This window comes from Podarcis filfolensis (assembly GCF_964270895.1).
Source record: "Podarcis filfolensis genome assembly, chromosome: 10".
NCBI lineage: Eukaryota > Metazoa > Chordata > Lepidosauria > Squamata > Lacertidae > Podarcis > Podarcis filfolensis.
The window spans coordinates 2,288,840-2,315,375 of NC_139612.1; the positions used below are offsets into that span (position 1 = coordinate 2,288,840).

General features: G+C 42.0%; 2 protein-coding genes across 9 annotated transcripts in view; one reads left to right on the forward strand and one right to left on the reverse strand.

The window, feature by feature from the left end:
• The window catches only part of FRMD4A (FERM domain containing 4A), a 426,455-nt gene that overhangs the window by 162,249 nt on the left and 237,670 nt on the right, over positions 1-26,536 (reverse strand). For 7 of the 8 annotated variants that reach the window (XM_083574960.1, XM_083574962.1, XM_083574966.1 and 4 more), the window contains one exon: positions 9,835-9,900. In XM_083574960.1, coding sequence (XP_083431086.1) covers positions 9,835-9,900 — 66 coding nt within the window. Of the gene's footprint in view, positions 1-9,834; positions 9,901-11,456; positions 11,508-26,536 lie in introns of those variants that run through there. The other variant, XM_083574968.1, reaches the window with a different exon arrangement.
• LOC310744223 (uncharacterized protein) overlaps positions 1-26,536 on the forward strand; it is a 70,246-nt gene that overhangs the window by 9,342 nt on the left and 34,368 nt on the right. The gene's annotated exons all lie outside the window — the stretch shown is intronic.

The following is a 26,536-nucleotide window of genomic DNA, read 5'->3' on the forward strand; positions in this document are numbered from 1 at the left end:
CATTGCATTTCTTAGCTGTGGCATTCATTTCCCTGGAGCTATCTGACTGATATGACCTTTGTGCGCACAAAGATTCTTTGCCTGGTTTGTCACTAGGCACAGCATTCTCCGCCATATTCTCCACCCCAAAATATGTTATAGCCAGCTCAGGGTGACTCTATGCTTCTACTTTTACGCATTACTCAGTCATTTTTGCTTGGTTGAATATAACTGTTTTGCCCCCCTATTTGATGATCTTTATCAGCCACTTCCCATTTTAGCAATATTCATTTATTTACAGCAATCAAGTGTGGAGATGGCATTCTTCTCTTGCCTTTTGTTAATACAACAGCTGAAGATGCTTCCTCAGAGGGCACTTTTGTCAGCTGGTGATCACTGCCCTACAGCATTGACCCAGCTGAGAGATGTAAGTCTGAGGTATAGTGCTTGCCTAAGAGGCTCCCAGGGGATGTTTGCTTTTGGGGAGCACCAATGCTGCTCCCTCCCCCAAATTTCCTACAACTTGAGAGACAGGTGTCAGGGACTGACTGGACACTGAGGAGCGGTGGCTCAATGCAGATGAGTGGGCATTGGGAGAAGGAGGTTGGAGACTGACTTGGAAGAAGGGATCAGTGAACTGGGGGGGGGGGGCTGTGCAGCCAGGAGACAAGAGTCTCTGGCAGGAGAAGCTGCAGAGAGAGAGAACAGGTGCAGGAGGAGAGAGAGGCCAGGCTGGGAAGTTTTCAAATGTTTAATGTTTTATTATGTTTTTATATATGTTGGAAGCCACTTTGAGTGGCTGGGACAACCCAGTAAAATGGGCAAGTTATAAATAATAAAATTGTTGTTGTTGAATAGGATGTCCCTGTTTTCATCAGAGAAATGTTGGAGGGGAAGTGCATGTTTATAAAGGTTTTATAAAGCTGACTTGAAAAGAAATGAAAAACCACTTATGCAATACCATGAAGATAAAGAGAAGAAAAACTTGGTTGCTAGACAAGCCTTTCATGTGCAAAGGCCTAATGGGAATGGAAACACAGAAACAATGCAAAAAAACAAAAACAAAACCTAATGCAAAAATGAGTCCAAAGCAGGGGAATGATTTGAATAAATTCACTGTCTGGAAATGATTAAGAGAACACAGTCAAACATTTTCCTTAAAAACACACTGTTGCAAACAAAATGCGAATCCAGCAGGAACAAAAAGAATACGAGAGGCAGGGGTGGAGATCCCAAAAAGAAACAGTTTGCTGCTTTTCAAGAAAGAAAATGAATGAAAGAAAGAAAAAACCTAGTCACTGCACAAAAAGGTCACCAAGCAAAAAGAACAAACGTGCAGAATAAGGCTAAAGGCAAATACAATATTTTTAGGGCAGCACCCCGCCCCCCCAGGGAAGGGCTCCCTCCGCATTCAGCTCAAATGTCACTTGTGACTTTAGTACTTGGGAGGTGGAATTCCACTCAAACATACTGCACCCCTGGGTCAAACTCTGGAAAAAATTAATGGCCCTGCACATTTGAAACAGAATTTGGTTGTAAACTGTGCTGATTGGGCGGGTTCTCCGTAATGTCATCAATAAATCTCCAATCCCATTCGCTGCTGTTGTTGTTTTTAAAGCATTGTCCTTTGGCAATTATTAAAGCAAATGGTAGCTGGGAAAGGCATGGGCTTGTTTTTACAACTCCTCTGTGTATGCTGCAGCCCCAATCCTGTTCAGGGCCCCTGTGGTTGCTATTTAAAAAACAGCTCCAAATTTAATTAATTAATTTAACATGTAGTTTGGCCCTCAGTAGTATATGCTATATAGATGTTCAAGGAATCAAGTAACATGATGAACAGTTATCAACATATGCAAAAAAAAGGGGGGGAGTAATAAATATATCAGTTTAATTTTTCCCCTTCCCATTTCACAGTTCTTATTTCACAAATTAGGGTGACATGAGGAAGTTTGGTTTTGCTAGATGCTAAAAATTTCATTCATTATTTGGACCTCAGTCAATTTGAAAAGATACATTTTTCACACTTCTTTATTCTGCTCCCAGGTCTATAAACACCTTCCAGTTTTTGGATAATTCTTCCATATAAATTTCTAAGTGCACTAATAGTCATGATTTCTCTTTCCAATGCCTGAGCTCTGGTGTCAAGGCAACACGTGGTTTTTGAGGAAGACTTTCCAAGGGCAAGCTCAGATGAGTTCAGATAAATTCATAATCCAGCACAGTCAGAAAACTGCATGCAGCTGATCGTGAATAAAAGGAAATTTGTAAAAGGGAAAACTGGCCTTGGGGTCGCATTTGGTCACTGGCCCTGATGCTGCCCACCCCCCATTTTAATTTGTTGTATTTAAGTTGTTCTGGGAGACTTTGGGCCTGAAGAGTGAGGTACAAACACTCTATCAATTATGGTGTGTCATCATCCTAACCTGCTCTTCAATACAGAATGAGAAAAAAGAGAAAATTCTGTCTCAAATAAAAGACAAAGAGAAGAGTTTAAGATCAATGCCAAAGAGTCAACAGATTCCAAAAGAAATTAAAGCATTGCAGATCCAATTTTCTCAAATTATTAACCAGGAAATAGAATGGAAAATTAAAATGATGAAACAGAGAAATTTTGAATCTGCAAATAAATGTGGGAAATTGTTGGCTTGGCAATTAAAAAAGAGACAGAAGCAAAGCACTATTACAAATATTGTATCTGATGGAAAATCTATGGAAAACCCTGCAGATATAAGAAAATGTTTTCAGAAATACTTTAAACAGCTGTATAAAAAAGGTAAAGAAGATAAGGATAAAATTGAGCAATTTCTTGAGGCAAACGAAATGCAGAAAATTCCCGAGGATAAAAGGTTCCTACTAAATGGCATGATTACAAGACAGGAGGCTGAGATGGCAATAAATAAGATTCAGTTAGGCAAAGCCCCGGGACCAGATGGTCTTTCTGCAAAATACTATAAAATATTGAAAGATTGGTTAATTCAACCATTGGCAGATGTGTGCAATAAGATTCTAAGAGGGGACAAAGCTCACGAAACCTGGAAAGATGCATTTATTACTCTGATCCCAAAAACAGATCAAGATAGATCTGATGTAAAAAACTATAGACCAATCTCATTACTTAATGTGGACTATAAAATCTTTGCAGATATTTTGGCCAATAGATTAAAAAAGGTTCTATCAGATTATATACATAAGGATATATTGATATATTAGAAAGGTTGGAAGCGAAAAGAAATTGCAAAGCAATGTTAATGTTTATTGATGCTGAAAAGGCCTTTGATAATGTTTCTTGGTTATTTATGATGAAAAACCTAGAAAGAATTGAGGTTGGCCAGGAATTTTTAAATGGTATTAATGCGATCTATTTTGAGCAATAAGCAAAAATCATAGTTAATAATGTGGTCTCAGAGGAAATCAGAATTGAGAGAGGAACCAGGCAAGGGTGCCCGTTTCCCCCTCTGCTATTTATTTCTGTTCTGGAGGTTTTGCTAAACATGTTGAGGAAAGAGGAGGAGGTTAAAGGCATTGTAGTAAGATCCAAGCAATATAAATTAAAAGCCTTTGCTGATGACTTGGTTTTAACTCTACAAGATCCAGAAACCAGTGCAGTAAAAGCACTGGAGCTGATTCAAGAGTTTGGGCAGGTAGCAGGATTTAAATTAAACAAAAGCAAAACCAAAGTTTCAGAAAAAAAATAGATAATGAGGAAAGAAAACCCCTTTTTGAAAGGACAGGCCTTGTTTCTGTGAAAAAAGTTAAATATTTGGGTGTGAATTTATTGGTAAAGAATTTGAATAAAGATAACTATGAAAAATTATGAAAAACTATGAAATCAAGAGAGATCTTGAGATATGGTCAAACCTAAAACTTTCATTGATGGGCCGAATATCGGTGGTTAAGATGAATGTATTGCTGAAGATGTTGTTTTTATTTCAAGCTCTACCAATCATTGAAAATGTTAAATGTTTTAAAGAATGGCAGAAGGCATTGTCCAAATTTATCTGGCAGGGGAAAAACCCTAGAATTAAATATAAATTACTTACAGATATAAAAGAAAGAGGGTTTTTTCCCCTACCAGACCTGAAGATATACTTTGAAGCTGCTGCCTTCTGCTGGATCAAGGATTGGATTCAATTAGAGAATGATGATGTGTTAGATTTGGAGGGACTGGATAATCGATTTGGATGGCATGCATATCTATGGTATGACAAGATGAAGGCCCACAGTGGTTTTAAGAATCATGTAATTAGAAAGGCGTTATACAATGTATGGACTAGATATAAAGATCTCTTAGTAAGAAAAACACCAAAATGGATTTCGCCAATGGAAGCACAGGCCCCCCCAAGAATTAAATATAGAAAACAAATGGTTGAGGTACTAAGATTTGTTGTTAGAGGATCAGGAAGGTTTTAAATTAAAACTACTTGAACAAATTAAAGATAGAATGAATTGGTTGCAATATTATCAAATTAATGAATTATATAAGATGGATAAGAAAAATGGTTTTGCAACAGAAAAAACCAAATTGGAAACGGAGTTGTTAGATACTAATGATAAGAATATGTCTAAAATGTATAATTTGTTGTTGGAGTGGCATACAAAGGATGAACAAGTTAAATCGGCTATGATTGATTGGGCAAGAGATGTGGGACATAACATAATGATGGAGGATTGGGAGAGGCTATGGAGGAAAGGGGTTAAGTTTACTGCATGTACGATGTTAAAGGAAAATATTATGAAGATGATGTATAGATGGTACTTGACCCCTGTAAAACTAGCAAAGATTTATCACAATAGTGATAACCTTTGTTGGAATTGTAAAGAAAAAGAAGGTACTTTTTTCCATATGCGGTGGACTTGTCCCAACGTGAAAGACTTCTGGGAGAAGATTTATAATGAATTGAAAAAAATGTTGAAATATACATTTATTAAGAAACCAGAGACCTGGAATAACAGGTTCGGAATTGCCCAAGAAAGATGTTAAATTATTTTTGTATGCCACAACGGCCGCCCGAATATTACTTGCAAAAAATTGGAAAACACAAGAACTACCAACCGTGGAAGATTGGCAGATGAAGATGATGGACTTTTCGGAGCTAGCTGACCTGACTGGAAGAATCCGCAACCAGAAAGATGAGGAGTTTCAAGAGGACTGGAGGAAATTTAAGGACTATTTGAATAAATATTGTAAGATAAAAAATTAGAAACAAATAGGCCTAGAATTAAACTAAGTTATAATTAAATAAATGGGATTTAGAATGTTAAGAAAAGTGAATAAGATGGACTATGATTGGAAATTGTTTTAGTTTAATAATGATATTGGAAAGCTGTTACTTTTAATTACAAGGAAACTCAGAAGGGAGGGATTTGAGGAAGTCAACCAAGATGTTTAAAAGGTTGGATTTGTGAAGAATTAAGTTTGTTGTTATGGTTTATCTGTTTATTGTTCCCTTTTTTCTTTTTCTTTTTCTGTTTTTGTGTATCATTTTGCTTTGTGGTTTGTGTTATCATTGTGGAAAATCTAATAAAAAAATATTAAAAATAATAATAGTTAAAAAACCCCTGCTCTTCAGTCAAACTAGCCTATAAAGTACAGTACAGTATTGACATAAAGATCGTGAACATCAAAAATGCCTCCTTAAGTTTTCTTTCTTTTCTTTCTTTTTAAAAAAACCTCTTCAGATTATTTTCTGCTGCCTCTTTTGGTTTTGAAATAACCTTGCTGAGCTATCTGTACAACACAAAGCAGTCCTGAAATGCGTTTCCTGTGATTCAAATCACTTTCAAAAGGCTCCTATTCATCTTCTTCCTCTTTTGCTAGAATGAGACTAACATGCAACCCTGCTCACCCCAAAAATGCCAGAGTAATTAAAGTGCCTGTGTTTCATTTCCTGTTTCTAGCTGCACAGAGCAGTGTTTTCCTTAAAAAGCCATTTTCTAAACCTTCTGATTAACCCTTTAGAGACTTTGTGGCAGCTAAAGCAGCCTAGTGCACAAGAGCATCATAAACCCCCAGTTCAACTTTACTGTTTAATCTTATAAGAACCTTTCACTATCCCTCGGCTGTAGCTCTAAGGTACCAAATCTGCTTTGCATGCAGAAGGTTCCAGGCTCAATCCCTGGCATCTCCAGGCAGGGCTACCAGTGTTCCCCGTCTGAAATCCTGGAGAGCTGCTGCCAATCAGTGCAGAGGATACTGAATTAGATGCACGCATGTTCCCATGTTGCAGTATCTGTGCCATGCAGATGGAATACTGGTCTATCTTACCAGTGTTAAAATGACTGCTAAGGTAAATGTGTAATGTTCATATTCTGTGCTCTGCAAATAAAAAGAATTATTATTATTATTATTATTATTATTATTATTATTATTATTTCCTCCTGCACAGTCTCCCTTCCTAAAAACTGTTGGCCAAAGAAATAAAACAGGACTGTTTGTAAGATGTGCCAGAAACTCTGCCTACAGCACAAAGCCTATAACACAAAGATGTAAGTCTGGAAACATAATGGGTGATATCCAAATCTAATGGGAGCTCTGTGCTTTCAAAATCTGTTGCACAACCCCGGTTGTTTCCGGGCACAATTCAAAGTGTTGGTGCTGACCTTTAAAGCCCTAAATGGCCTCGGTCCAACATACCTGAAGGAGCGTCTCCACCCACATCGTTCCACCCGGACACTGAGGTCCAGCTCCAAGGGCCTTCTGGCAGTTCCCTCGTTGAAGCCAAGTTACAGGGAACAAGGCAGAGGGTCTTCTTGGTAGTGGCACCCGCCCTGTGGAACGCCCTCCCACCAGATGTCAAAGAGAAAACAACTACCAGACTTTTAGAAGACATCTGAAGGCAGCCCTGTTTAGGGAAGCTTTTAATGTTTGACGGACTATTGTATTTTAATATTTTGTTGGAAGCTGCCCAGAGTGGCTGGGGAAACCCAGCCAGATGGGTGGGGTATAAATAATAAATTGTTGTTGTTGTTGTTAGATTCTGCGACAGTTGAGGTTCGTGGGCTACTCCTTGGTTTTGTCTGAACTAGGCCTAATACAATGCAGGCATCCTTGATCATGGGCTGAACGCTCATCCTAACATTATCTTTGGTCAAATAGATTTTGATGTGTTTTTCCCCCTAAATAGCGCTTCAGAACCCTACAAGACCTCTTTGACCTGACAGGAGGGCAAAGGAAACCTGTGTACAAAAGCAAACATGCCTCCAGCATATCATTTTGAACCATCTTAAAAACAATTGCCTGATGATCTCTCCCAGCAGCTTCATATAGATGTTGAAAAGCATGAGGGAGAAGACAGAGCCCTGAGGCACGCCACAAGTGAGTGTCCAGGGGTCCAAACACCCACCTCCCACCATTCCTTTCTGGACATGGCCCAGGAAGAAGGAGCGGAAGTACTGCATGACAGTGCCCCCAATTCCCAACTCCTCTAAACTGTCCAGAAGGATGCCATGGTTGACCATTGATCTCACTGATGATATCAAAAGCTGCTGAGATTCAGCAGAACCAGGAAACAGCTTTCACCTCTGTCCCTAGTCCACCAGTGATCACCGACCAGCACAACCATGGTGGTTTTAGTCTCATAATGGGGCCTGAATCCTGACTGAAAGTGATCCAAATGGTTTGCATCCTCCAGACACGCCTAGAGTTGTTCAGTGACCACCCACTGAATCACCTAGCCCAAGAATGGAAGGTTTAGACAGGGTGATAAACTGTAATTTGCTTTGACCAAAGAAACAAATTATTCACTACACAACATGACCTGGTGAGCTGCTGCGCAGAGGCAGTGGGACCCATGGGGCAGGGGGGTAAAGGTCCTAACGCTGCCATGAAGAGACTTACTCAAGGCTGTTGGATTTTACAGTCCCGCAGCGATGTCATCATTTGTTGCTGACATGCCTCCTGCTGCTTGGTTTGCCACTTTAGAATCATGCTTCCTCTTTTTCCTCCCTCAGCGTGAGGAGAGTGCTCATACCTTTACAGTTTTCACCTCAAAGCTCACATTTTTAATCATGAGGTGAATGCATGGCAACTGGTGAAAGGGCCCGATTCAGGCCTTTTCGATGTTGCTGAACTGCAACTCCATCACTCCTGGCCACTGGCCATGCTTGCTAGAACTGATGGGTGTTGACGTTCAGTAACAAATGGAGGGCCAAAGGCTTGATTTTATTCTCTGCCTTATATTTTTTTATTTGTGGTTGTATTTTACTGTTTTGCTGTTACTATAATCCCCCCACAATCTTTGGTATTGAGTATCGTATAAAAATTGTAAATGAACAATTACCAAACCTCAACATTGTCAGAGTGTCATAGTCTAAAGCAGCTCACAGGGTCGTTTTGAAAGCAAAATGGGCTGGGAGGGAAAGCTGAATGTAATAAATGCCTGCAAAGCTCTTACACTTAGATGCTGCCAATTTATGACAGAGTCTGGCATCCTGTCGAGGGGTCTGGCTGGATGACAAAATATGCTTCCACCTCTGAACTGCTGACTGGCAGCGCACTGCATCCTCCAGAGTAGAGACGTTGGCTGCTCCTGGCTTCTCTCAGCCTCTCACCTTTGAACACCTCAGAACCACTCACTCATTCACCTCCCCCAGACATTCCCAAAATGCATAACCACTCCCGCCAGCCTGTCCCTGATGCAAAGGTGCCAGCTTGCGAGGACGGGGGTGGGGGGGCAACGCTGTGCATGACACCAGGGCGTTGGGAGTAGCCGGGCAAGAGCTGAAGGTGGCGGCTTCAATGGCCAGCAGCTCCGCCTCCCACACGGGGGCCTCCCACCAGCAGGAGGCGGCTTCAACCTTCCTGCCCATCCGCAGCAGCAGGAGGAGGAGAAGGAGCTGGCCAGCCCCCGCTTCCGCCTCTCCCCGTCAGGATGGAGAGTGGGAGAGATGGGAGTGAATAGCCCATTCCTCTCCCATGACTGAATCCAGCTCCTCTAACCCAGAATATTATCTGCAGATAGATAACTGACATGCCACAGAAAAGCTTTTAACCTAGCCCCTTTCCCTGAGACGCTGACTTTCTATATATGGTTTTAGAAAAATGTAACAAAATCCTTTTTATTCTCACAAGCCTTTGGCCTGTTAACCTTTTTTATTGTTTTGTGTGCATGCGTGTGTAACTCATTGTCTTAATATTTTAAAATGGCTTCATTTTGTAATACGCTTTTTCATTGACTGATTGTTTTAAAGGCTGTTGATTTTTTTTTTAATTTAAAATTTGTCCAGGGGACAAACCATCAAGCTGGCTTGACATTCTATCATTGCCATAAACAGCTTGTGCCTCAACATCTATGCTATAAATTCAACGTGACGTGAGGCCAGCATATATGTAGGTCACGTCACTCACCCACAGAAGCCCCGTCTTCTCAGAGGCAGTGCATGGCAGCTACTTAATGCTGAAGCTTCAGGACATTAAAGCTTTAGTCTGCCAGTAGACAGGAGGCAGCAAGGGCTGCAGAGGCACTGATGGAGCTGAAGTAGGTCAGGACGTGAGGGGTGATGCTGCCAGGCACACAAAAAAGGGAGTTCTGTGAGGTTAGTCACTATTTCAGTTTGTCACCTGAAAGTGATACTCTACCATGGCATTGAAACATAGGAATCCCCCCCCTTTTTGGGAGTGGGGGAGCATGAGAGGCACCCTCTGGCTGCTGAATCTTGGGATTTACCTTCTAGGTCTCCTGCCCATATCCTGATCCATCCTGATCCTGCTTAGCTTGTCAAATGAGAGAGGATCAAAACCCATAAGGAAGCCGACTAACTGAGATTCCATTAATTAAATTAAAAACCTCTTCTGCTGTATGGAGCAAAAACTGAGTGCTGTGGCAAGAATTCAAAACTGCAGATGCAATTTATTACCTGCACAAGGAGTTCCAGCTTCCTGTCATCAAGAAGGTGCACTTGACACCGGCGGCCCTCTGTCATCTAGGAAAACAGGACAAAAAAAGAAAGAAAGTTTCAGTGGATGCTTAAGGCACAGGCTTGGCAAAATACCACAAGCTGCTGTTAATGTGCTGAAGTCTGCACGGCTCCAAACGCTGTCATAGCAAAGGATTCTCATTCCCTGGCAATGGCAGAAAGAAAAGGTTGGACAGAGAAAACAGAACAGAGTAACTCACACTAACAGCTGTTACTGAATGGCACACACGGACTCAGACCCAAGAAGATGGGTTTCTCCTGTGTGAGAAAGCAGTTCATGAAAGAGGCCAGGGGATCTTGCATTGCCTAAATGGGAAGGCACAAGGCAACCCCACTGTGGCTACCTCATTGTCTTTGTGGCTGTACTGCGATAAGGGTGTGTCAGGCGAGGACGGATCTAGCCTTCGACTACTTCCAGGTCCACAGAGCAGCCATCTCCATCCTGGTACCTTCCAGCTGTTTAGGAGTACAACTCCCACCAGTCTCAGCCAGCATGGCCATTATGGGGCACCCACTCATCTAGATAACGCAAGTAAGCAAGGAGAAAAAGGAACAGCCAGAGAGAACCTATGGGCAATGCTGATTACTTCTGCAGTTCACTAGCAGTTCACTAACAGCACATTGCAGCCCTGATTATTTAGTTCCATAATTCATTTGCATACTACTTTTCCTCCAAAGTGCTCAGGTCAGGGAATGGAGGTTTAATCTCAAAACAACCATGAGAGGTAGATCAGACAAAGATGCTCTACAATGCCCTGCAATGTGGAACCAATCCCATCAGGGCTTGCATTTTCCTCCAAATTTAAAAGGCATTGAATTCAAGTCCTGTCACCAATTGCTCTTTTGCAGGTTCATCGTTGGAAGGAAAAATGGCTTCATGGGCCAAATCAAGACCCTGCGGGGCCTGAGCTGGAAGATCCCCTGACAATTAGGATTTTCATTGGGATTTTCAAGCAACTATCACTTGTGATAATGGCCAATTTGATACATATCCTTTTTCAAGTGGTAAATTGCTATTATTCCTACTTTACTGTTGAGGAGCCATAAGCACTTCAAAAATAAATCTGTAGCTGGGCTATGACTTGAACTCATGTCTTTTAGTTTCAGATTTGAACGCAAGCTCACACAAAACTTATAAGCATAGTGGTATATCTGGATTGGAAGGAACAAGGTAGAGCAAGGTGAGGTGGTTTGATTACATGCACCTGAAAAGTGAGGCATCTTATCAGCTAAATAAGTCTGGATGGAAAACAGGGGTAGAGGAACCAATAATCAGCAGTGATGTATAATGTTTTAAAATAATGCACAAGTATATTTTATAGGATCTGTAATACCACCAAGAACACAGAAAGATGTTGCCATTGGATCACATTAGAAAACAGGTACGTAATCAGCAGTGCAAAGTGATGTTTCTGATGATGAATCAACATTACTTCAGACCACAGGTCGGTGGTGGTGGTGGTGAAATGTTTAAATGCTCCCTTACAAAAAATAAACATAGGTATATAAAACTAACACATCACCGCTATTTTATTATGTTGCACAGCAGAAAAAAAGGCTACCGAACAAGAGAAGATCTACAGCAGTAGAACATTTCTTGACTTCCTGGCTTGTTTATGAGCTCATGAAGGAATGTCAGGGCTGCTTTCAACATTCTTCTGATAACAAAGCCCAACTGTTATGTCTGTGTGTCAAAGTATTTCATTGCACAGGAAGAGCAGAAACGATCCACTGCTCTCTTATCACACAGAGATTTCTGCACTTGACACATTCAGAACGTGCTAGTCCACCTGAATGGCTCTGTTGTGCTGGTGCCCTCAGAATACCTCAAGGGATGAGCCAAGGAATCACACTCTGAACTTTCTCACAGTCAGAGAAAGGAAAAGGAAAGTAACTGCTCAGTGGAGAGATTCATTATGATATTATATGGTTTATTTCACTTGTAGAAAGTGCAAGCTGGTTGCCTTGCTGGAAGAGAAGGTACAGCAACTTGAGGCCCACCAAGCCACACAGAGCTACAGGATAAGACGCAGAGTTTCTCAATAGAGCTGAGAGGACTGTGCTGGAACGGCAGCAAAGGTAGGGTGTCCCTAGGGAGCAGGAAGATCGCTCATTGCAAGAGACAAACCCCTGGAGGAATGTGACGCACAGAAGTAGGAAAGTCACAAACCACGCTTTGTCACTGGAGCTACAAAATCACTTCCATGCTCTCACCTTGGGCACTGATTCTGGGCCAGAGGAGCTGCTATTACTAATTATATTATTATTATTATTATATACAATTCTTCATCAAAAGATCTCAGGGCAGTTCGCAGGAGTTGATAGCCTTAGAATACGCCAAGGTGGCTGTGAAAGGTGCAAAGATTCACAATATGACAGAGAAGTCTTATAAAGTCTTACAAAGCCCACTGACCACTACCCCTTCCTTCTGATTCATATGGATACAAATAATACTGCCACAGACAGCCTTCAATGTATAGCATGGAATTATGAGACTCTGGGCAGGAAGCTGAAGAGCCTTGGGGCACAGGTGGTCTTTTCATCACTCCTTCCTGTGGAAGGTCGTGGCCCAGGAAGAGAGAAGAAAATACTGGAGGGAGACAACTGGCTGCACAGGTAGTGGTGTCAGGAACGGTTTGGCTTCTTGGACCATGATCTCCATTTCCTTGAGGAAGGACTTCTGGCAAGAGATGGGCTGCATATCACAGTTTTTGGCAAATATGTGTTTGCTAAGAGTCTCATGAATCTGATCAGCAGAGCTTTAAACGAAATCTTGAGAGGGAGGGAAACAACATTATAGATGACAGACCTGGTACTTGGGATAACAGCTTGATTGGTGCACAGGAAACTGAGGTAATGCTCCAGAAACCCACTAAAGGGCAAGAAACCACAAGAAGGAAGCAGCTGGAGGGAAGGACTCATTGCTTCAGTTGTCTCTACACAAATGCACACAGTATGGGGAACTAGCAAGACGAACTAGAGCTTTTAGTACAGAATGGCAAATGCAACCTGATAGGCATTACTGAAACCTGGTGGGATAAGATTCATGACTGGGATGTAGAAAAAGAAATAGACAAAACAGGAAGGGAGGAGTAGCATTATATGTAAAGGATGTGTACACTTGTGAAGAAATCCATGACCTGGAGCATGAAAAGCAGATTGAGAGTATATGGGTAAAAATTGTAAGAGAGAGAAACAACAGTGACCTTACTGTGGATGTCTGCTATAGACCACCAAGCCAGACTGAAGACTTGGATGATGCCTTACTAGAGCAGATTACCAAACATTCAAAGAAGAGAGAAATAGTAATCATAGGGGACTTCAACTTCCCCGATATCTGTTAGGACTCAAACTCTGCCAAGAATGTAAGTTCTGACAAATTCCTCCATTGCCTCACTGACAATTTCGTTTCCCAGAGGGTGGAAGAAACAACCAGGGGATCATCTATCTTGGACCTGATCCTCACCAATAGGGAGGAACTGATCAGTTATGTGGAAGTACTCAGAAACTTGGGAGGAAGTGATCATGTTCCCCTGGGTTTCATGATTCAGAGGCAAGAAAAAGCTGAGTGTAGTTGGACATGCACTCTGGACTTTAAGAAGGCCAATTGAGTGAGATCCCATGGTCAAAATTACTCAAAGAGAAGATGGGAGTTTCTAAAAGGAGAAATACTGAAGGCCCAAATGCAGACAATTCCCACAAGAAAGAAAAGTGGAAACCAGTGTGGCTGCATAAGGAGCTTACAGATGAGCTGAGAGTTACAAAGGGCATGTATAAGAAATGGAAGAAAGGGGAAATCACAAGTAGCCAGCTGGCTAAAGCTCAGAATGAGCTCAGGATTGCAAGAGAGGTTAAAAAAAAAGATTTATTGGGTAATGCTTGAAGCAAGGGGAAGAACAAGCAAGTAATAGGTCCTCTATGTGGAGAAGACAGAGAAATGCTATTTGGTGACAGAGGGTGGAAATATTCAACACTTACTTTGCCTCTGTCTTCACCCAAAAGGAATCAATGCCCAACCTAGTGATAGCAGAATAAATAATGTAAGGATGAAGTTGCAGCACAAGATGAGGAAAGAGTGGTAAGGGAACACCTGGCTACTTTATATGAATTCAGATGAGCTGCATCCAAGGATACTGACAAGCTGCAACGTGTGCAGAGGAGGGTGACCAAGATGATACAAGTTCTGAAAACCAAGCCTTAGGTGGAACGACTGAGGGAGTTGGGTGGTAGCGGACTCTCCTTTCTTGGAGGTTTTTAAGCAGAGGTTGGATGATCATCTGTCATGGATGTTTCAGCTTGGATTCCTGCATTGCAGCGGGTTGGGCGAGATGACCCCTGGGGTTCATTCCAACTCGAAGATCCTATGATTCTATGAAACTAGTTTGCACTGCAGAGACGAGGGTCCTCCTACAAAGTACAGTTTAAAGTGCTTGAAAGCCCTTTATTTTAACGGTAATATTATGAGTTGAACACATGAGCCACCCTATAAATTCAGGCAGACTAGTTTTTTGCCTTGCAAAAAAGGAAACACCCTTGTTGCAAAAGACGCAGGAAGTAATCTTGAAAATGATTTTCAGAAGTGAGAATCACTTGCTTGGTCTTTGCATGCCTGTTTCTTTTCTTTAGTAAACAGGTATGAGATGTAGGGATGGGGGAAGAAATTCAATTCAGTTCTCATTTAAAGGTGAACCTGCCTAATTTGCACTTTCTGTGCCATCTGAAACACAGCCATCCTTCAAAATTCACAATTTTCCAAATTTTGCAAGGCAGTTCCCTGCAAAGTAACGTGCACAACAATGCAGATACTACAGTAAAGTGTAAATATATTAACAAAATTAACATAAAAAGTGTTATATTGGAGAAAATTGCTGTGCAAAAATGTGTCTAATAGGCAAAATTTCATACAATTGTGTATATACAAAATTATATGATATCAGAAGTTACTTTATTATTATTATTAAAATTATTATAATTATGTTTTTTTTAAAATAAATCAAAACACTCCACCACCACCAAAAGGTATAATATTTAATTAACAGCCAAAGGCTTGATCAGAAAAAGGACTGAATGACTCTAAAGTCCTTGTGAAAGTCCATTTCTTAATACTGCAAATTATTGAGTGTAAACTGTAAACTTCTATGGGACAAAGAATCATAGAATTGTAGAATTGGAAGGGACCCCAAGAGTCATCTAGTCCAACCTCTGCAATTTAGGGATGTTTTGCCTAATGTGAGGCCCAAGCCCACAACTCTGAGATTAACAGTCTCATGCTCTACTGACTGAGCTATGATGGATGATAAAAAACATTCATATGGAAACACAGCCATACAGAAATATGTTCAGCAATACAGGACATACGTTTCCCCCCTATATATGATTTTGTGTGTTGAATACTCTATCTGCTTTCTCTCTCTCTCTTTCTGGGACTTAACAACGACACGTACATGGCATTCAATCACCCTAGAAGAAAGGAAATTCCTCTTAAAGGAAGTTACTTGGCAACTCCCAGATCTTGGAATGTTTGTATTAAGAAATGATTTTCTATTTACCTCTGACATCAATGTAAAGCTTACAATCTCATTTAACGACTGCTGCCCCAAATATTTACACAGTGAATTTTTCAGCTTAGGATCACACAGAGAAGAGGGCAATTGTTTTGCATTGCTCCACAAAACATCTTGGCAGCTTAGTGCCTAACCCATTCATCTTGTGAGCGACTGCAAACATGAGCTGGAGGCATCCAAGAAAATAACCCTTGTGCATCCTGGGAAACACATAGACTATACATTGCAAATCATAGGCCAGCCTCCTGCTAAGTGATCACTCGACTGTAAAATCTATGGTAGCTTTTGGATGCAGCACACATAAAAGGATCCTGTGTGTGAATGGGTGTGCCGGTCAACACACATACATACTTTTTAAAACTAGTTCCAACAGCTACAAACAGTCCTGTCCAATATCCTCTCAAACAAGATGTTCCTTGAGAATTCTGCCTGCTGAAAGCATCACTACATTAAATATCTCAAATTTACAAAATGCAAATTCTGTTAATTGGAACAGCTCTATACATTTCCATAACCCATTTTGCTAGCCTACAAAAGAAAGAAGTCCCATTTTAATCAGATTTTAAAAGAAAATTACAATGGCAAACAGCATATTTATTAAGGCATTCAACCCTGCTGAAAAGCACTCTCCCTTTCAGAAACTTTGTAGGGGGAAGCAGTAAATAAGCAAAATTGTTTGCTATTCTGCGTGGCCTCGGGGTACCATCATAAAGCCAAATCTGATTAGCTATGGTGTTATCATGCTGTCAAAATTATTCCCAGAAGCCCATGATCACCCATGAAGAGTGAATGTTGAAAGCCATTCCCTCGCTCTGAATTGCCTTCAAAGTCTTGTCTTGTAGCCAAATCTGATGGTCTACATGGCATAACGGTATCACCACACTGATAACATTATTCCTGAATGGCTAGAATCAATGCCTATTGAAAAATGCATGGGAAATATAGCTTCAGGTATGTGGGGGTATTTTGGGGGGGTTCTTTTCAAGTTTGGGGAACATTCAGTGCCTCTCTGATATTTCTATTTATTTACTGACCCGAGTTCAAATCCCTTCTTGGCCATGAAGCTCACTGAGTAAGCTTGGGCCATTCCCTGTCTCTCAGCCTACCCTATGGAGAGGAGAACTTAGACAGGACTGTCACCCCGTCAGATGGGAATCATAGAATCATAGAGTTGGAAGAGACCACAAGGGCCATCGAGTCCAACCCCCTGCCAAGCAGGAAACACCATCAGAGCACTCCTGACATATGGTTGTCAAGCCTCTGCTTAAAGATCTCCAAAGAAGGAGACTCCACCACACTCCTTGGCAGCAAATTCCACTGTCAAACAGCTCTTACTGTCAGGAAGTTCTTCCTAATGTTTAGGTGGAATCTTCTTTCTTGTAGTTTGGATCCATTGCTCCGTGTCCGTTTCTCTGGAGCAGCAGAAAACAACCTTTCTCCCTCCTCTATGTGACATCCTTTTATATATTTGAACATGGCTATCATATCACCCCTTAACCTGCTCTTCTCCAGGCTAAACATGCCCAGCTCCCTTAGCCGTTCCTCATAAGGCATCGTTTCCAGGCCTTTGACCATTTTGGTTGCCCTCCTCTGGACACGTTCCAGTTTGTCAGTGTCCTTCTTGAACTGTGGTGCCCAGAACTGGACACAGTACTCCAGGTGAGGTCTGACCAGAGCAGAATACAGTGGCACTATTACTTCCCTTGATCTAGATGCTATACTCCTATTGATGCAGCCCAGAATTGCATTGGCTTTTTTAGCTGCCGCGTCACACTGTTGGCTCATGTCAAGTTTGTGGTCAACCAAGACTCCTAGATCCTTTTCACATGTACTGCTCTCAAGCCAGGTGTCACCCATCTTGTATTTGTGCCTCTCGTTTTTTTTGCCCAAGTGCAATACTTTACATTTCTCCCTGTTAAAATTCATCTTGTTTGTTTTGGCCCAGTTCTCTAATCTGTCAAGGTCATTTTGAAGTGTGATCCTGTCCTCTGGGGTGTTAGCCACCCCTCCCAGTTTGGTGTCACCTGCAAATTTGATCAGGATGCCCTTGAGTCCATCATCCAAGTCGTTGATAAAGATGTTGAATAAGACCGGGCCCAAGACAGAACCCTGTGGCACCCCACTAGTCACTCTTCTCCAGGATGAAGAGGAACCATTGATGAGCACCCTTTGGGTTCGGTCAGTCAGCCAGTTATAAATCCACTGAGTGGTAGCATTGTCAAGACCGCATTTTACCAGCTTCTTTACAAGAATATCATGGGGCACCTTGTCAAATGCCTTGCTGAAATCAAGGTAGGCTACATCCACTGTGTTCCCTTCATCTACCAGGCTTGTAATTCTGTCAAAAAACGAGATCAGGTTAGTCTGACATGACTTATTTTTCAGAAATCCATCGAGCCATGACTTTGCCTAACAATATTCAGGAGTGGTGTGTGTAGCTCAGGAAAAAAAATTGCTGTAGTATGAGCTGTTTTAGGAAACAAGTCCATCTGCATTTCAAGCAGCTCAAGTTTGATTTTAATGTGATTTAAGTTCCAATTGAAGCCATAGTCTGAGCCAAGTAAAGTTAAGAAGGTACTCTGCTTTGTAGTTTGTGTATGTCTGACGTAGTCAACATCTAAAAGCTAATGCTTCCTCTCAAACAGAAAAAATGCTTACAGAATAAGAAAAAAAAATCAGAGCTCAAAGTACTTTCATACATTTAGTAATCTTTCTCTTGCAAATATTTTAATCTCCTAAGAAGTTGATCCAGTAAAAAGATATCATCAAACCAATTGTATTCACAATGCGATTTATTACTACCATATCTGTTTAATTACAAAATATTTGGCAGAAAAAAGCAAAACTATTAGAAATCAGATACCTCCATAGCAAAGAAACTTCCTACTTTGAAGAATGAACTCTGCCAACAAGCAAGCTTGTGCTTTGCTGAAGTGAAGCTGAAATTTCTAAATGATTGTGTCCTCTTCCTCTCTACAATGACATCATGTCTTAAGTGTCCTCAACTGCAAATCTCACTGAGGTAGACAGATTTTCATCGGCAGTGCATTCTAAGGAATAAACTGTAGCTAAAATACAGAACCATAAAACAGAAAAGGATTTGAAATTTGACTTTAGCTACAACTATAACCAAGCCCTGGATGTTCACCCCCAGTTGAGCTAACAAATGCTTAAGTCCAGTGGGAAAGTCAACTTGAAAGCCATATGCCATATGCCAGGAAAAAAGGTACAGGATGAGGGAGACAGTGAGCCCTTCTAAACTTTTACTATTTTGCTGAATTTGGTGCTAAAATTGCACCCAGAAAATTCTGGTTATGCAAGTGAAGTGGATCTGGCACATCTGCACAAGAAACTCCAATTCAAGGTGCTGGATTTGGCCTATAAAGCCTTAAATGGCTCAGGACCGCAATACCTCAAGGACCATCTCTCTCTGTATGAACTGATTAGGACCCTATGCTTATCATCTGAGACCCTTCTTTGGGTGCCTCCTCCACAAAAATCCGGAGGGCAGCAACACGAGAACAGGCCTTTTCTGTGGTGGCTCCTCTTTTTGGAATCCCCAGGGAGGCTCACCTGGCACCTTCACTAGACATCTTTAGGTGGCAGGCAAAAATGTTCCCCTTCTCCCAGGCCTTTGGCTAATTAAACCATCTCTGGTCTTTTAGACTGTGGGGGTATTATTTCTGTTTGTTATCATGGTATATGCTTTTGTGTTTTTATTGTCCTGTGATCTTTGGATGAAGGGCAGTATAGAAAGTTTAACAGCAGCAGCAGCAACAACAAAGAAACCTGCTTCCAAAAAAGAAAGAGACTTTTTGAAGTAGGAAAAGTCCCCTGGAAAAGTGTGGCATGACAACTGATTGACCTCATATAACCTCCCTGCAAACAAATCAGAATGCATACACAATAAAGAGCTGATATTATATATTCTCCACACAAACCAGGATGAATGCTCAAGACACAGGTCATCTGGAAGCAACATCCACCATGCCTTTTCCTCCAGTTGCATCAATTTCAATTTCACATCTATCCCATCTTTCCTCCAAGGAGCCAACAAAAGCATCACAACAACCTTTTGGAGCAGGCTAGGTTGAAAAATAGCAACTTCTCTGAACAATGCCACACACAACAACCTTCAAAATGGAAGCTCCAGCATTTTCCCTCAATACTGCTCAGGCCGCTTTCAGAAGCTTTTCATCAGTGCAGTAAAATGGGCATCAGTTAATCACTTAAATGGGAACTGCCCCCCCTTCCGCTCATGCATCCTCACTGGAAGGTCACTGGGTGGGCTGGTCCCAAGGGCGCACAGTATAGTACAGCTGCCCTGGGGCTGGGGCTGTGGTTCAGCTGCAGAAATTCTACACCCGCCCACATGCATGCTCACTGCCAGCTAATGCAGGCAGCCCCGTTTGCACAGGGGTTACATTCTGAGGGCCTGCACGCACCGGTGAAGTCGCATATAACTGAAATCCATTGAGTAAGCCTGCAAACACCCTGCTCCGCCCCACTCCACTCTACCCTGCACCCCATCCCTGTTCTCCCCTTTTAGTGACGTTTCAGTGACATCTTTATGATGTTTCCGGGTCATTCCGGGTTCGGCGTGATGTGCACATTTTGAACACATGTAAACGGGGAGCTGCCTGTAGCATTCTGCAGGTTTGAAAGCATTAACGTATCGTTAAACACAGATTCCTTTATAAAATGACTGCATTTCAAATGTATCTTTATAATTCCCAGCACTAGTGGAATGCATAGATACTGTAATTTGAGAATATCTGTGTTTAAAAGTCTCATTCCCATTTTTTAAAAAGAAAGATTAACCTGAGATCTCTCACTCTTGGATATTCTGGTTGCCAAGCCGTATAATGGCTGCTGAGCTGTTTTATATCACACACAGCATTTCAAAGTACATGTAGGTATGTGTGTATGTGTGTACAATTCCACTTCCCTTTATACCTTATGTGTGTTTGAAAGGAACAGACTATTTTCAATATTAATAACCTGGCGTTTCAACACCCTACCAAGCCCCTGACTCATTTTGGAGGGTCCTTGTCCAGAAAAAAAGCAGTCATGTTATCTAAGAACCAAAGTGAGGTCTGTGAATGGACCAAGTACAAACACATCCAATTTGTTCTTTCTTAAGGAGTCTTGGGAAACCAACTGGCTGGGAATTCATGGATGTAGTCACAGGCAACAGCTCTAGAGGAAGATGCAAAATGTGAAAACCTGGGTGGGATTAGCAACGTTAAAGGTTGCAGTAGGTTGCGTCTAGGTGGTCAGAGGTCACCCTCATGCTCATAACAAATTGATCCTGTGTGAAACTAAGCCCACTGAAATCAATGGACAGGGCCAGCCCAATAAATTTTACTGCCTGAAGCAAAGCAGCACATGGCATCCTTCCCCACAAAGGTGCACAGTGCCCCTGAGCACATGCAGAATCAGCGTTAATGGAACGTTTTCCTTAAGACCAGTCCATAAGCCAAGCATAATGTGCACTACGATGATACCTGCTGCATCTTTTGATACAGGTCCCGCAGACCTGAAGAACTGAGGCATGATCAGAGCTGATTATTTGCTACAAGTCACAGTATATTTTGTGGTTTTATGCATGCTTTATATCCTTCTTTTTGCTGTCTTTACCTGTGAGGAATTAGTTTTGCAGCCTGATTCACCCATGTTGGAGAGGCTTAAGAACAACAGCACAAGGGAGGAGCTGCTGCCACTGTCCCTTAGCCCTTTGCCTAACAGTAGCCCTAGCCCCGCAAAGGGGCTTCGCTGAACCAACTCTGTGCTGAATGGGGTTGTTAGCAGCACTTAGTATGTAGGGATTAGCCACCAAGTTGTGAGTCTCTATGCCCTTTCCAGCAGCAGCTAAACCCCCTCCCCCTCCACAGACTGGGAGGATAGAAAATCACAACATTGTCGCCAAGCTGCATCAGGCAAATGCTCCTAAAACAGGCTAAGCAACTTGCAACTCCCCAAGTCAAACACAGGCTGCCAGCCTATTAGGAACAGGACACCCCCATCCAACCCCTTTTGAAGTCTCAGCCAGACAACAAAGTCAAAAGGTGCATCATATATCTCTGCAAAACATTAAGAGCTCACCACAGGAAGGCCATTTGGGGCAGCAGGTGAAGCTTTGTGAAGCTCTCCCTATAGCCTGTGTTCCAGTCTTTACAAATCTATTTTGGGTGTGGCTAAAACAGCAAATTGAAAGAAACAAGCAGGTCTTTTAAATCATTAAATCACAGAAGCAAGCGAGCCTCATTCCTTTAACTAGAAGTCCCCATGCCTGCATTCCACAATCCTGGACTGTTCACAACAAGCCTGGATTTGGGCTCAGTGGCTAAGCCTGGGCTTAGCTTTAAAACACAAGCCGAAGGCTGTTCCTTTAAAGTTATTCAACCTGTTTCCATCAGATCAGACTCTCTACTGCCCATCCAGATACTGGAGGGTGTTCTTACAGTGTGGTCTGGAAGGTGTTTGTTTTTCTTAGCTGATAGATCTGTCTGCATTCTGAGAAGCAAAAGACCTCAGCCTCTCCAGTACATAACCGAGAATGAGGCTGTACGCCTGGCTACTGAATATAACACTGGTAGGAACACAGTGCTCTGGGCAAGGAAGAAAGAGAACTTGGCATTTCTTCTGAGAGCCTGAGTTCCCCACACATTAAACATTCTAATTATGGATGCTGAGTTCTTAGAAACAAACGCAAACTGCACCACATTCTCATTGTTACTTGCCCTGTTAAATGACAGGCAGTGTGTCAATTTGAGGCAGAGCAAATGAACAGGACTCTTCCACCTCTTCTGGAACAGTCCAAATGCATCGTCACATTTTGCCCTTTGCTTCTATGCCGTCTGAACAGCCCACACCATGGGCGCTGGCACTGCTACAGGAATGAATGAAAGACTTTACGGCTGAAACGACACCAATATACCACTAATCAAGTTTTGGAAATTCCATTTCCTCCCTCAGCTGGCCTGCTCCAATGATTACTACTTACAATGGACAAGTTGTCTGTTCTGGACCTGGGAATATATGTTTAGAGGTGATGATCAATGTCTCTTGCAACATTCACAGAATCACAGATGGAGGAGACCCAGCGGAAGCTCAGTCCAGTTATGTTCAACATTTTCAGATCTGGGACTGGGTCACACCTTTAACGTGGATCCCACGTTTAACATTTCTCCATCTCCATCTTTCCTCCCCAAACAAAAGAGTGCTGATGGTTAGCACCAACCTACCACTCAAAGCACAATGTTCCAGTCCAAGCTGCTTGCTTAAAGGCTACCAGCTGAACCATGTCTACACAACGCTAATTTGTAAATTGTGAGGATTTCAACCCCGTCAATCAAGTGATTTCCCAGGGCGACTCATTCCTGAAGCTTCCAGATAAACCCACTTTGTCCTAATTATACTGCACCACAAGGAGCCAAAGGCAAATTTATTAGCTATATGGTCAGCATTGTTTACAATAACAACAAATAAGGGGGGAACTATATTAAAATTATATAAGAGCAAAATGTTCCCAGCAAAGACTTGCACACAAAATGATTAATGTTTGTGTGTCACATTATAAATGCTGAACAATCAAATATGTAGAGAGTCAATAATTTACTGAAATATATTGATTTTGCTTCTTCTAACAGCTTGTAGCAGAAATCAGAGCCTAATATTACCTTTTCCTGCCTCAGTTGTAGTGCACGTCCTCTGTTTCTCTGCCTCGTCTTCTCTCACGCACTTGTACATGCACACACATGGTGAAAATTGCTACTGATCTTACCACCTTGTGGTTGGTGTGGCTAAAACAAATGCTTGTATGTGTGATTGTGGTAAGAAAACTCTTCCTGTCTGCAAGAGCTCTCCCAGGGATTGTACCACAAACAGAAAGCTAGAGCAAAGAAAGAGTCTCAGGCCAAAGACACTTGCTTGGTTAAACTAGTAGTTGCTGCTGCCTTAAAACAGTAGAAAGTTATAGAAAGGGAGAGAAACCTCAAGCTACGCAAGGAAAGGGAAAAGACCAAGCCTCCTTCCCAATGCAGTTCTTCCATTAGCATAGCAGACTTCCACTAGCACAGCCAAACTTTCCCCTCAGATCCTCTCCCCTGCACACCCTCAAATTCTGCCCTAGAGGGTTGGAGACCCTCCAGAGCAGATTCTGGGGAGGCAAGGAGAGGAAGAGGAAGTCCCATGGCACAAGATGAACTGCACATGAGCAGTGTTGGATACAACCCATAGAAAGTAGGGTTCTGGAAAATAGGGTGGTGGGGGAACATCCCTAGTCTATTCCGAATGTTTTGGTTTGACGCAAGACTAAGTATGGGCCAGAACTTAAACCCCACCCCTTGTTGGCATTCGCTGCATTCAGTGAGTATCATGACTGTCCTCCAAGCACCCATGATAATGTCAGAAGGGCTTCTGAGCTCTTCTTTCCAGAGGATGCATTATCAGGCTCTCCATCTCAAAACACGGCACAGCTTCAGTGTGAGATGGGGCTGCCAGAAAAAATAAGCTAGGAAAAACCCCAGGTGTAGGTGCCAACCTTCCACCTCAGGTGTTCTCACCCAATGTACACAATAAAGAAACAATAAAATCTGTTTCTATTTTGACATGCTTTAAAATAAATGCATATAATTGTGTTTAATTGTTGCAACCCATACTGGGGCCTTAGGGCAAAGGGTGGGTAATAAATTGTGACAACAGTAACAATAATATAATTATCACCACCATAAACAATGGAGGTTAGAAATAAGAATGAGAACTGTGGGCGGGGGAGGGGGGAGCAGCTGAAGATACCACAAAAGCTATCTTTGGAATTCTCATTTCTCCAAATTTTGCAATGCAGTTTTCCAACAAAATCATGTGTACAAAATGCATATATAGGGGCAAGTGTGCCTAGAAATGCATATATTAGTAAAAATAAAATATAGAAATACATTATATTAGGAAAATTCCTGTAAAAATGTTTAACAAAACTGCATACAAAAATATGTATATAAGCAGAAATGCACAATAAAATGATGGAGAATTCTTCTGAGGACTTATTTTTAAGTTGCAAACTGATGCTGAAATGTGGAGAACTGAACTTGGAAAAATGCCAAACTAAGTTAAACTGAAATGGATGAATCCATCCATCCCTACCTGCTATGGCTATTCTGTAGATGGGCCTTGGATGTGACCCAGCAAGGCTCTTCCTATGCTCTTAATTGAATAGGATACCATAGACTTAAGGCCCTATGCAGTATTGGTCCTAGGTACTTACAGAAAAGCATCATCCCACTATTCCTCCTGGTACCTTAAGATGGCCATGAGTTGTACCAGCAGAGATGTAAGAATCCAGTTCTGTCCTGTTTAAACTTTGCAAGCAGAAGGTGTGTGGCTTGAGACCACAGCACAGGGGAGGGAACTGTAATTTGTCTCCCCAGCACTATTTTCATGCTGAAAACCTTCTCCCCGCCTCCCCCAAGCTATTTGTCCTGACTAGATAAACGTATGTGCATGCATTCATTCATGCATCTCAGTAGTCACATCTAATTTGGTCTTAAGTCTCTGATTTTTGTTGTCTTCATTTCTAGAGGTTCTGTGATTGATTAAAAGATCCAGGGACTTTCCCCCAGTGGTTCCCTCCTTTTGGAGATCCCCGACAGAAGCCCCGCTGGCAAGTTCATGCCAGCCTTTTAGAAGCATAATTAAAAGCAAGAAGGGCTTGTTCTTGTTCTTTTTCCTCGTTCTGATTTCTGGGTGCTACTGTATTTTTCCTTGTGCAAGTGTGTGTGGTTCTTTAACAGTGAGCTGCTTCCAGAGCCCTCACGGCGAGTAACATGTCTTATGAATGCTACAAATAAATAAATCTGGCCCTGTTTGCATAAGAACAAGGAAGGGATGGGGAGAACTGCAGGCAGCAGTGTGACTAACTACCCAATGTATTATATGCGTGGGATATCAAGCAACAGGTGCTGGATCAGGACTAACCCAAACAAAAGAGGATGGGGAAAACAAAGCGTCTGGAAAGCTACAAAGAAAGAGACCTGTTGGTGCTAAACAGATACTGTATGCACAGGTGGGCCAATGTTTACTGCGCATCTTCCCCCACCCCATTTCAAAACACTGAAGGATGGCAAACACAGCAAGACATGAAAAGATGTTCTCGCTTGGTTACATTTTAAAGGGCAGACACATGCTGATGCTATAGGATGAAACAGTTGTTTCACTTGCAGATTTAGGGAGCCCAATTGAAAATGCTGCCATAAAGATTTTTGACTGCTGGGTTTTGTGCTGATTCTGAGCTCTCTTTGCTTGTCATGGCAGTTTTGTATAGCTGGCAGTCTATACAAAAGCTCACTGAAAGCGTCAGTTCTGGATGGCATTTCTTTGCTATCTGACAGCAGCTCCTGGGTAGATAATTGCGAAATATTTCAAGTGCTCAGGATACAGGGGCTGTGCCAATTATTCTCCACTTTTACTTTGGTGAAAAAACTATAAGACAGAGGTCCTCCCCATCTAGACCAAAATTTTAAAAAATTGTCAAAATATTTACTTAGTTTTATCCTGCTAGGCATCATACCCCCCTCTACTGCTTTTGTCCCCCCCTGCCCAATCTCTCCCCCCCCCTCGGCTGCTTCTTTCCTGGATTAGTCACCTGGGTGTCCACACCCCAAACCAAATGGGATGATGCCACACCTACACTGCTAGCCACAGTCACGAAAGAAGGAACATTTGACTACACAGTGATGTCACTTGGGAGAACAATGTACACAAAGAAGGAAGCATTTTCACAAATAATGCTGGGAGGTGAACAGTGAAGAAGAAGTGTTTTGGCACTGACAAGTAAGTCTCCTTCTTTGGAGTCTCCTTCTTTGGAGGTCTTTAAGCAGAGGCTTGACAACCATATGTCAGGAGTGCTCTGATGGTGTTTCCTGCTTGGCAGGGGGTTGGACTCGATGGCCCTTGTGGTCTCTTCCAACTCTATGATTCTATGATTCTAAGTAATGTTTGCAAAGTCATCACTATCACCACCATCATCATAATCTCCAATACTGACCACATCAATCGTCAAGTCAGAACACTCAAGAAAT